Source organism: Carlito syrichta, unplaced genomic scaffold, assembly GCF_000164805.1.
Source record: "Carlito syrichta isolate Samal-C Ts95f unplaced genomic scaffold, Tarsius_syrichta-2.0.1 Scaffold305647, whole genome shotgun sequence".
In the NCBI taxonomy this organism is placed as follows: domain Eukaryota; kingdom Metazoa; phylum Chordata; class Mammalia; order Primates; family Tarsiidae; genus Carlito; species Carlito syrichta.
Genome location: NW_007249743.1, coordinates 399,751 through 412,863, shown reverse-complemented (window position 1 = coordinate 412,863; position 13,113 = coordinate 399,751). Strand labels below are relative to the sequence as shown.

At 42.1% G+C, this 13,113-nt stretch overlaps 1 protein-coding gene across 1 annotated transcript in view; it reads left to right on the top strand.

Annotated features, from left to right (window-relative positions):
* LOC103264334 (phosphatidylinositol 3,4,5-trisphosphate-dependent Rac exchanger 1 protein-like) overlaps window positions 1–13,113 on the top strand; it is an 85,138-nt gene that overhangs the window by 44,435 nt on the left and 27,590 nt on the right. The window contains 2 exon segments of the mRNA XM_021714416.1: window positions 11,068–11,261; window positions 11,548–11,700. Coding sequence (XP_021570091.1) covers window positions 11,068–11,261; window positions 11,548–11,700 — 347 coding nt within the window.

Sequence of the window (13,113 nt, the reverse complement as noted above, 5' to 3'; positions counted from 1 at the left end):
TCAATTGCAGACAGCAGGGGCTGAAGATTCTAACATCTTAAGTTCCAACAGCGAATAGGGAACCTACAGTAATAGTCCTGCAGTTGCAGAACCTGTCACAAGGGGGAGCCCTCCTCTCAAAGAGACATACTAAAGCCCACACTCTCAACTTTTTTTCTTTTTTGGGGGGGTGGGGTACTGGTTTGTTTGCTTGATTATTTCACTTGGTTGCTTTGTTGGTTGGCTTTCTCTTTTCTTTCCTTCTTCTATTTCTATTTCTTTGTTCTTTCTCTGTTTCTTTTTTCTTTCCTCTTTTTATCTCTTTCTCCTCATTTCTCTTTTTTCCCTCTTATACCCTGTCTTGGACTCAGGGGATATGCAAGCATACCCACTGTAAGATCATATTGTGGAAGTATGAAGAGTGAGTCTGGCCCATTCACCAGATAGCAAACATTATGACCTGCCAATAGATCAGAATCCTTGCAGTACCCCCACCCCCTAGTAAGTGTTCAAAATTGTAAAGAGACAGCACAGCCACCATACCCAGTTCTACTTTCTAATTGAAAAAAATCCAGAGCTCCAACTCAAGGAAGGACAAAAGGTAGAGCAAATATCAGAAGTGGCTGCATCTCTGCTGAGCAATGGCATTAAAGAGACAGATAAGAGAACTGCAACAAATAAAGAAAAACCAATGAAAAACTGCTGGTAACTATCAGAGTCTCTACAAAGACTCAATGCTAGAAATAACAGGTACTGGGGCACAAACAATGGTTATCTCCTAGAACAACAGTACTTAGAAGGCACTTATAGAGATCAGAGAATCATTGAATAGAATGAATAAAAATCAAGAAATGCGGGGCTTAAAACTAAATGAAATTGCAACAGAGCTAGATGGGCTCAAGGAAGCATACTTAGAAATAACAGAAATAAAGAACTCCACCCAATAAATAAACAAACTGACATGAATGGGAAGCAGAAGAGATATTCTCAGAGCTGGAAGACCAAAGTATGGGATTAACCCAATCTAATAAAAATATAGAAAAAAAACTTAAGAGGAAACTGTCCAAGAGATGTATGATTTAATCAAGAAGCCAAACCTAATATCTGATTGGAATACCTGAAATAGAAAGAGAAACAGAAACCTCCTTAGAACAATCATTCCATGAGGTCATTCAAGAAAACTTTCCTTATCTGATTAGGGAGATAACTATACAAGGACAAGAGATCCAGAGAACCCCTGCAAGGTATCTTATGAGAAGACCAGCCCCTAGACACATAGTAATTCACCTACACAAAGTAGGTATAAAAGAAAAAATCCTAAAGGCAGTAAGGAAAAATGGTCAGACTACCTACCAGAGGAGACCATTCAGAATTGCTGCAGACTTATCTGCAGAAACACTATAGGCCAGAAAGAACTGGACCCCAATCTTTAATGTTATCAAAGATAAACAATTTCAATGAAGAATTTCCTACCCCAGCCAAGCTAAGCTTCATCAGTGATGGAAAATTAAAATCCTTCCCAGACATCCAATCCCTAAGAGAATGGGCTGCTTCCAGATCAGTTCTACAAGAGATGTTTAAAAAGTTGCAGTGCACAGAAGGAAAAAGAAACAAAAGAAAGACCATATGCTTCACAAGATCACAAACTAACACAGAAGCAACAGAACACATAGCTTACCTGCAAAAATGAAAACATACACAGATGTGAACACAAAAGCTAAACAAAACAAAGCAAAAAACCAGCTTAATAAGAGCATTACGTCAGGGGAAAACTCTCAAACTTCAATAATCAGCCTGAACGTGAATGGACTAAATGTGCCACTGAAAAGACATAGAATGGCACACTGGATAAAAACACATGACTCAGTAATTTGCAGGAAACTCATCTAACCGCAAAGAACACCCACAGACTCAAAGTTAGAGGATAGGAAATAAATTTTCAGGTGAATGGATCACAAAAGAAGGCAGGAGTTGCGATCTTAATAACATACAAAACAGCAATTAAGCTATCAAAAATTTAAAAAAGATACAAAGGACACTATATAATGATAAAAGGTTCAATCCATCAACAAGAAATTTCCATTCTAAACATATATGCACCCAACCCAGGAGCACCAACTTTCATAAAGCAGCTACTAAGTAAACTAAAAAAAGATATAGACTCTAACACTGTCATAGCTGGGAACTTAAATACCCCACTAACAACTCTTGATGGATCATCAGGGCAAAAATATCAACAAAGAGATCCAGAATCCCAAGTTGACATTTGACCAAATGGATTTAGTAGATACCTACAGAGCACTCCACCCAACAACCACAGAATATACATTCTACTCCTCACCACATGGAACGTACTCAAAGATTGACCACATCCTCAGCCATAAATCAAGCATAAACAAATTTCACAAGACTGAAATACTGCCATGCTCCTTCTCAGACCACAGTGGAATAAAAATAAATATCAACACTAACAAAACTGTTACAAAAGTAACAAAGACATGGACACTAAACAGCATGCTGCTAAACAAATTCCTGGGTCAACACAAAAATCAAAACAGAAATTAAAAGACTCAAGGAAACAAATGAAAATGAAGGAACATCTTACCAATATCTCTAGGATGTCATGAAATCAGTACTAAGAGGAGAATTTATATCTCTACAAACACATATCAAGCAAATAGAAAGAAAACAATTTGACAGCCTAACAATCACCTAAGGGAACTGGAAAGACAAGACCACCAAAATCCCAACTTCAGCAGAAGAATCTAGATCATCAAAGTAAAAGCTCAAATACAGGACACAGAAGACACAAATGCCATAGAAAAAATTAACAAAACCCAAAGCTGGTTCTTTGAAAGAATAAACAAGATTGATGGATCCCTAGCCAGATTGAACCAAGCAAAAGCCCAAATAAGCACAATCAGAAATGCAAAAGATCAAGTTATAACTGACCACAAAGAAACACATATTATCAGAGATTACTATGCACACCTGTATGGAAACAAACTTGCTAACCTAAATGAAATGGAGGACCGTCTAACATCACACAAGGTCCCAAGGTTGAACAAGAAAAAACTGTGATCCTAAATAGACCAATTATGACCCGGGAAATTGATTTTGTCATAAGAAAACTACCTACAAAAAGAAGCCCAGGATCAGGTGGATTTCCAGCAGAATTCTACAAAACATACAAGGAGGAGCTGATACGAACCCTATTGAAAGTATTTCAGGTGATGGAGAAAGATGGTAGTCTCCACAAATCGTTTTATACCCAAACCAGAAAAAGATCTAACAAAGAAAGAGAACTACAGGTCAGTGTCCCTGATGAACATAGATGCAAAAATTCTCAACAAGATTTTAGCAACTCAGATCCAACAACCCATCTCCAAAATCATCCACTGTGACCAAGTAGGCTTCATCCACAAGATGCAGAGCTGGTTCCACATTCGTAAAACTGTAAATGTCAGTAAATATATCAATAGCTGTAAAAACAAGAACCACATAATTATATCATGGGATATGGAAAAATATTTTGATAAAATCCACCATGCCTTTTTGTTAAAAACCCTCGAACACTTAGGTGTACAGGAAACATACATCAAAATAGTAAGAGCCATCTGTGATAAACACACAGACAATATATTCCTAATAGATAGAAACTGGAAGTATTTCCACTGAAAACTGGAACAAGACAAGGCTGCCCCCTCTTACCCCTCCTGTTCAACTTAGTGTTGGAAGTTCTAGCTAGGGCAATCAGAAAAAAGAGGGAAATCAGGAGTATCCAAATATGAAAAGGAGATGTCAGGTTATCCCTCTTTGATGATGATATGATCCTATATCTTGAAAATCCGAGAGGATCTGTCAAAAACCTTCTTGCACTGATAAAGGGTTTTGACAAAGTCTCAGGGCACAAAATAAATATGCAAAATACAGTCACATTCTTATATACCAATATCAAACAAACAGTGAATCAAATAAAAAGCACAATCCATTTCACAATAGTCATGGAAAAATTAATTCCCTTGACATCTTTCTAACCAGAGAAGTGAAAGATCTTTACCAAAAAAACCCATACAAAATACTGCTCAAAGAAGTCAAAGATGACACAAACATGGAAAAATATTCCATACTCATGGATTGGAAGAATCAACATTATTAAAATGTCCATCCTACCAAAGGCAATCTACAGATTCAACACAATACCCATGAAAATGTCATTCTTCTCAGACCTGGAAACAACATTACAGAAATTCATATGAAAACATGAATCACATTTCAGACTTTAAACTTTGTTATAAGGATTTAATAAAAAAAAAAACAAACACCTGATATTGGTACAAGAACAGGCATATAGAGGAACAGGATAGAGATTCAAAAAGCAGAACCTCAATTTCTCAACCAACTCATCTTCGATAAAACCTCCACCATCAACTACTAGCGAGAGGAGAACCTATTCTGTAAATAGTGCAGGGAAAACTGACTAAAGAATGAAACAGGACTCCTACCTATCACCATACACAAAAATTAACTCTAAATGGACCAAAGACTTAAATGTAAAACCCCTAACTTTAAGAATCCTAGAAAATACAGAAGACATCCTTATGGAAATCAGAATGGATAACTAATTCCTTATCAAAACCCCAAAAGCCCATGCTGTAAGAGATAAGGTAGACAAGTGGGACCTCATTAAAAAACCAAAAAACATCAAGAGAGACAGCCACAGAATGGAAAAAAAAATTTGCCTACTGTACATCTGACAAAGGCCTAACATACAGGATCTATGAGGAATTAATTAATGATTTATTTACTTACTTAAAAGATGTGGGGTGTAATTAAGTGTTAGGTATACAAATGTTCATTATGCAGGTACCTTGGTTGATGATGTGTGCCCTTCCTTGGCAGTTTCCCTCAACTGCCAATCCCATCCCAATCCCCTGGCAGTTTCCCACTACTGCCAATCCCTTTCTTATAGTATAATTTTTCAAGGTCTGCTTATGAGTGAAAACATATGGTACTCTGTTCTTTGTTTCTGTGATAGATCACTGAGTATGATAGACTCTAAACCCTTCCAAGTTGCTGCGAAGTCTATATGTTTGTCCTTCTGTATGGCTGCATAATATTCCTTTGTGTATATGTACCACATTTTTTCATCCAGTTCAGCTTCAGTGGGCAGCATGGTGGTTCCATATTTTTGTTATTGTGAATAGAGCTGCAACAAACGTGTGTGCGGGTATCTTTTTGGTAGAATGACTTGAGTTCCTCTGACATGAAAGGAGTAACTTCGTAGTAGAGAAACTGGATAGAAACTAGCACAGGCAGGTAATCAAAGTTAACATCAATAGTGATAGTTCACCTTGAGAGCATGAAGGAGCAAGACTAGCTTTTCACCTCTGTGATCTGCTTACCCCAGTCTACTTATGAGAAAAACACCAGGTAACTACAGTGTAGGACATATTACAAAATATCTGTCCAGGTCCACCTCAACACTGTCAAGGTTGGAAAAAGGTGAGAAACTGACAGTCCAAAAAAAAAAAAAAAAAAGGCCAAGGAGATGTGACAACTAATGTCATGTGGTATCCTGGATGGGATCCTGGGATAGCGACAGGTAAAACTAAGGGATTCCAAATAAAATATTGACTTTAGTAAATAACAGAATATCAGTATTGCTTATTATCAGTGACAAATGATGTAAGATGTTAAAAAGATATGATACATACTGAAAGAAAATGTTAATAAGAAAGGAAACTAGGTTGGAGCAACCTGGGAATTCTCTGCATTTTCACTGCAACTTCTATGTAAATAAAAATGACTCTAAAGTAAATATTTATTTAAAAACTAGTTATGCTTTCCAAAATAATGAATTCAAATTGTTGAATGACACATCCTATTTACTAGTAATGACTTTCCCTGTTAACCAGTCCTGTTTTTAAATAAGAACATAATGGCACACAAATTAAATAATTCAGGCTAATATATAACTCCAAATAAATGAAATCTATTTATTATATTTTTTCTGTTTCTTGAACTGTGTCCTGGGTTTTCTCAATTTAAAAAGTTGCATTTTAAAAAGACACTAAGCTTGACTAAATTTTGGCCAAGCAAATAATCCTTGACAATATATTATTCAATGGATGTGTTTTTTCTCTTGTTAATTTGTAATTTGTTACAGGTGGTCCTGTTACCAACCACTGTTTTTAGGCACTAAGGAAACAAAAATTGAAAATGAGATCAAACAGATTACTAAGCCAACTTATTGAGGACTGTACCAGGATACAACACAAAAGGAATAGTCCTCCAGCTGGCTCCCCAAAGGAATCTGGCTGTGGACTTTTGAATGAAACTTCCAAAGAAAGGTATGTTTGCAAGATTAAAGAGGGGTTTCAGCCTCACAACCATATTATAGCTGCATACTTCTTCATACATTGTATCTACAAAGAATTGTGGATAAACCCCCTCTTAAGTGGAGATTGTATTGTTTTAATAATGCAAATATTACAATCAGATGCTCTCTGTCTTTGTGCACATACAGGTGAGATCCATTCAGGGCATTCTTGTCTTCAGCAATATTTATGGTGGAACACTGCTTATCTTTTATTTTTAAATTTTTTTAATTTTAAAGATGAGGGTACAATTCAGGGTTAAATATACAAATGCTCATTATGCAGGTACCCTTTTTGATGAGGCACGCCCCCCATTCCCTGCCAGTTTCCCACTACTGGCAATCCAACACCCTCTCCCGTGGCAGTTTTCCACTACTGCCAATTCATTTCTTATAGTATTACAATAATTGTTCAAAGTCCACTTATGAGTGAGAACTGTGATACTCAGTTCTTTGTTTCGGTGATATATCATTCAGTATTATAGATCCTAAGTCTATCCAAGTTACTGCAAAATTCATAATTTTGTCCTTCTTTATGGCTGCATAATATTCTATAGTGTATGTGTACCACTATTTTTATCCAATCCTCTTTCAATAGGCAGTATGGTTGGTTCCATGTTTTTGCTATTGTGAATAATGCTGCAATAAGCTTGTGCAGGTATCTTTTTCAGAGTGATTTGAGTTCCTCTGGGTATGTTCCCAGTAGGAGGATTGCAGGGTCATACGGAAGTCAACTTTTAGATCTTTTAGGAATCGCCACACTGTTTTCCATAGGGGATGTACTAGTTTACGCTTCCACTCTTCCATGTGTAAAAGTGATCCCTTTTCCCATCTTCCTCTCCAGCATCTGTTGTGTTTTGAGTTGATGATGGCCATCCTGACTGGAGTTAGGTGGTATCTCAGTGTGGTTTTAATTTGTATTTCTTTGATGACTAGGGAGGCTGAGCATTTTTTCATGTATCTGTTGGCTGCTCATATGTCTTCCTTTGAGAAGTGTATATTCATATCGTTTGACCATATTTTTTGGCATGTTTGAGTTCCCTATAGATCCCTATAGTTCCCTATATATCCGACTTTGTCAGATATATAGTTAGCAAATATTTTTTCCCAGTCTGTGGGCTCTTTCCCTGCTCTCTTGATGATTACTTTGACTTTGCAGAAGCTTGTCGGTTTGATGAGGTCCCACTTGTCTATCTTATCTCTTATGGCATGGGCACTTGGGGTTTTGATCAGGAATTGGTTGCCAGTTTCAATTTCCACAAGTGTGTCTCCTGCATTTTCTAATGTTTTTATAGTTTGAGGTTTTACATTTAGGTATTTGATAAATTTAGAGTTGATTTTTGTGTATAGGTGATAGATAGGTACCCTGTTTCTGTCTTCTGCATGTGGTCAGCCAGTTTTCCCAGCATCATTTACAGAACAGGTTCTCCTCTCCCCAATGGTTGGTGGTGGAGTCTTTGTTGAAGATTAGTTGGTTGAGAAATTGGGGTTTTGTTTCTGGAATCTCTATCCTCTTTCATTGGTCTATATGCCTGTTCTTGTACCAATATCAGGCTGTTTTGATTATTGTAGCCTTAGAGTAAAGTTTGAAGTCTGGAAGTGTGATACCTCCTGCCTTGTTTCTTTTGCTAAGGATTGTTTTGGCTTTTTGTGGTCGCTTTTGTTTCCATATGAATTTCTGTATTGTCTCTAGGTCTGAGAAGAATGATGCTGGTAATTTAATGGGTATTGCTAAATCTGTAGATTGTCTTGGGTAGAATGGACATCTTAACATATTGATTATTCCAATCCATGAGCATGGAATATTTTTCCATTTGTGTCATTTTTTATTTCTTTGAGCAGTGTTTTGTAATGTTTGTCATAAAGAACTTTCACTTCTCTGGTAAGGAAGATGCTAAGGTATTTTGTGTGTGTGTATATGTGTGTGTGTGTGTGTGTGTGTGTGTGTGTGTGTGTGTGTATTGTGAATGGGATTGTGTTTTATATTTGGGTTTCTTTTTGTTTATTGTTGGTGTATAGTAATGCGACTGTCTTTTGCACATCTATTTTGTACCCTGAGACATTGCCGAAGTCCTTTATCAGTGCAAGGAGGTTTTCAACAGTTTCTCTTGGGTTTTTGAGTTACAGAGCCATGTCATCTGCAAAGAGGAATAACTTGACTTCCTTTTTACCTATTTTAATACCCCTGATCTCCTTCTCTTATCTGATTGCTCTTGCTAGGACTTCCAAAACTGTGTTGAACAGAAGGGGTGACAGTGGGCATCCTTGTTCCAGTTTTCAGGGGAAATGGTTTCAATTTCTGTCTGCTTAGCAATATTTTGGCTGTTGGTTTCTCACAGTTGGTTCTTGCTATTTTAAGGTATGTTCCATCCATGCCCAGATATTCAAGGGCTTTTATCAAGAAGAGGTGCTGGATTTTATAGAAAGTTGTTTCTGTGTCTAATGATATAATCATGTTGTTTTTATTTTTACATTTGTTCATGTATTTAATTATGTTTTTGGTCTTGCAAATGTTTAACCAGTCCTGCATTCTGGGAATGAAGCCTGCTTGGTCATGGCAGATGATTTTTGAGATATGTTGTCAGATCCAGTTTGCTAGAATCTTGTTGAGAATTTTAGCATCTATGTTAAAGCTATTGGTCTGTAGTCCTCTTTCTTTGTTGGATCTTTACCTGGTTTGGGTAAAATATGATTTTAACTTCATAAAATGATTTGAGGAGAGTTCCATCTTTCTCGATTGCTTGGAATACTTTCAATATAATTGGTATCACCTCCTCCTTGTATGTTTTGTTTCAAAAAACAAAAACTATATATCAACTAATAGGTGGATCAGCCTATAATCCCAGCACTTTGGGAGGCCAAGGCAAGTGAATTGCCTGAGGCCGCGGGTTCGAGACCAGCCCAGGCAACTTGGCAAAACTTTGTCTCTAAAAAAACAAACAGACAAAAAAAAAAAAAACCTAGTCAGTCATAGTAGCATGTGCCTGTAATTCCAGCTACTTGGAAGGCTGAGGCAGAGGCAGAAGGATCGCTGGAGCTCAGCAGATCGATGCTGGAGTGGCCATGAGCATGCCACTGCACTCCAGCCTGGGTGACAGAGTGGGACTCTAACTCAAAAAAAAAAAAAAGAAAAGAAAAGAAAAAAGAGGCGCTAGTAGTCTCTATTTATTTAATTTTAGTTTTTAGAGCCAGAGTCTCACTCTGTTGCACAGGCTAGAGTTCAGTGGTATGATCATAACTCACTGCAACCTCGAACTCCTGGGCTCAAGTGATCCTCCCACCACAGCCTCCTGAGTAGCTGCGACTAGAAGTGTGTGCCACTACGCCTAGCTCATACAGTTACTTGTTAATTGTCCCCCTCCCTCTTCTCCACAGGAGCATGGGTTCCATGAAGGCAGGGGTTTTGTCTGTCTGCTTCATTCCTTGCTGTCTCCTCAGAGCCGAGGACTGCGCTGGCACACAGTAGGCCCTCGGGAAAGATCTGTGGTCTAAATAATAATCCTGCCCCTCCAGCCACTTCGCTCACTCTGCCCAGCCTTTCCGCCTGGGGCTAGCGCAGATGCAGTAGAGGACAAGAGGTTGTGGGTGCCTGTGTCTGCCAGCTCTGGGCTCCTGCTGAAATTCTGGTGGTCAGCAAGAGCTGGGGCTCATGACTGGCTGAGGAGCTGCCTCCTGCTGCTGAAATGCATGGCCCCACAGGGGGTCCTGAGGGGCTCAGGCTGAAGCTGAGCCCCGTTGATGCCCCTCTGAGAGGAAAGGGCTGTATACCCCCTCCCCAGGCACGAGGGCATCTTTGTGATGACAGTCAGCCTGGCTGAGAGGAGCTGGTCACCTCTTCTGTCCAGCAAGGAAAGGCACCTGCCCTGTGCCATGTCCCGTGAGCTGGGAACATGCAAGTGAGCAAGGTGGATACGGGCAGAGGCAGAGAGTGAGTAAAAGAACAAGAGAAGTGACAGGTGGTGACATGAGAGTGAGAGAGAGAGAGGCTGAGTGGTGGAGGGGCTCTTGAGCAGGTGGGAGGGAAAGCGGTTCACACCAAGGAAGTGCTGTTTTGTTTCCTAGGCAAGTCACTACCTGCTGTGTGGCCTCTGAGGAGTCACTTAGCCTCCCTGGTCATGTGTTAATCAGAGATACATTGAAAAAAGGGGAGTTTAGCAGCTTCAGCCCTGACTTGATCCAGTTCCTCCTATGGTATCCTGAAGAGTCTTTCTCTCCAGTGCTCAGCCCTCTGTGTTGGTTTTCCTCTTACATGAGGTTTTCTCCACTTGGTGACTCAGGCAGTCTGGTATCTGGTTGAAAGGAGAATGTCTCTTCGCTGGAGATCAACAAAAGTCCCCGACAGGACTCCCATTGGCCCGGCTTGGGTCACATGCTTGATCCTGAGCCAATCGCTGAGAAGAAGGGACTAGAATGTGCTGATGGCCAGGCCTGAGGCTCCTGCCTGTCTGTGGACCCAGAGTCAGGGAAGGGTGCGGGCCAGGTGAGTTCAGCCTCTTCTGAGCCATGCAGGCTGAGTATGGGGCACAAGGGTCGATTCCTAGAAGGACAGTCTTTTAGGACAAGGTTGAACAACACTGGCCCCCAAAAACAGAGGCACAATGCAGGCGTCGGGTTCCCTCTTGTTCAACCACTTGCAGTCCTGGCGGTGGCGCAGGCCTGGCTGGCTGTGGAGCACCCACCTCAGTGTGGTCCGCCCCTTTGGCTTCCAGCCTCGCCCCTGCTGTCCCTGGGCCCCCAGCTGAGCCTGCAGGAGGACAGCCCAGTGGTCAGTCTAACCGTGGACAACGTGCACCTGGAACATGGCTTTGTACAAGTACATGAGCACGACTGGCGGCCGTGCCACGTGCTGGAGAAGATCGTGGAGCCCTAGGGCTGCTTTGGCCTCATTGCCAAGGTCTTGTGGGCACTTCCCTGTCTTGGGGCTGGGGGGGGCTGGGGTGGGAGCACCCCGAGTCCCATTTCCTCAGAGTTAGTCTGGTCCTCGTCCCACCACTTGGCAACCCGGGGCTGAGGAGAGTGATGGCCCCTTTAGCCTCAGTTGACTCATCTGCCAAACTGGCAGTCATAGATTTGTCCTCACGGGGCATCACGAGGCACACAGGGGTCACTGTGGGTGACCCGCTTAGGACCCCCCACCCCAATGCACAGGGAGCACTCAGGAGCTGCTGGTGTCCCCGGGGATCCTTGAGGCCTTTGCTACCAAGGACAGCGTATTCATGCAGAACTGTCGAAGTCTCATGGCCCTGAGCAGCACCATCATTCCCATGCCCCACTACGAGTTTCACAACATCTGTGACACCAAGCTGGAGAGCATCAACCAGAAGATTGCCTGCTACCAGCAGGTGCTACGTCTTGCAGGACTTGCCATGGGTGCTCGGCATATCATCCCAGTCAGGGGTGTTTAGGTTGTAAATTTCAAACCTCAATCCAAGTGAAACAAAGGTGAGGACTTTTTGGTTTATGATACTGAAAAGTGCAGAGATGAGCTTTAGGCATGGATGTATCCAGTTGCTTAAGCAGAGAGCAGAGTCTCATGGGGAGAAGGCCTCTGCATCTCCTGACTCTGTTTTCCTTCATGTTACCTTCACTCTCAGGAAGGGCCTTCTCACAGGGTGATGAGACAGCCCTCAGTGGTTCTAGCCTTAGCAAACCCACTAGAAAAGTAACTGAATGGAGCTCTGATTGGCTGGACCTGTCCCCGTCATCATAGGAGTGGGGAAGCACCTGAACTCCATAAGCAGAGGGTTGGGAGAGACAAAGCCTGCAGGTGCTCAGGGATAGCCAAGATGGAGCACGTGTGGGGTGAAGACCCATGCCTCAGGTGCCCCTCTGGCCTTCCCTGAGATCTGGAGCCAGCAGGAGACTGTGAGTGTCCCCTTTTCCCTTGGTGCTGTTGCCTTTTTGGTCCAATTTTGAGATGTCTGGCCTAGGCCAGGAGAAAGTGGGTATTGGTGGTGGACCAGGGTTTCCAGAACCCGAGCCCAACTCATGACCCTGTGCCCTCTGCTGATCTCTGACTCATGACACCATGCCCTCCCCTTATCCCAACTCATGACCCCATGCTCTCTGCTGACCCCAACTCATGACCCTGTGCCCTCCCCTGACTTCAACTAATGACCCCGTGCCCTCAACTGACCCCTGCCTCATAACCCGATGCCCTTTGCTGACCCCAACTTATGACCCTATGCCCTCCACTTAACCCAACTCATGACCCTGTGCCCTCCACTGATCTCTTATGACTGCATACCCTCTGCTGACCCCAAATCATGACCCTGTGCCCTCTGCTGACCCTGACTCATGACCTCTTGTCTTCCCCCGGGCACCAACTCATGACCTCACGTACTCATGGCCCCATGCCCTCTGCTGACCCCTGACTCATGACCACATGCCTTCTGATGGCCCTGGCTTATGACCCCATGCCCTCTGCTGGCCCCACCCAATGACCACGTGCCCTCCACTGGCCCCTGACTCATGACCCCTTTGCTGACCTCAACTCATGACCCCTATGCCCTTTGCTGACCTCAACTCATGACCCTACGCCCTCCACTTAACCTAACTCATGACCCTGTGCCCTCCATTGGCCCCAACTAATGACCCTGTGCATACCCTCTGCTGACCCCAAATCATGACCCTGTGCGCGGGGGCCAGCCCCACAAGGGTCGTGGGAAGTGTTGAAGGAGAGACGGATAGGCAAACGACGACGATCATATACCAGACACCTGCTTCTTGAACAGATGACAATTTAATGCTAGTTA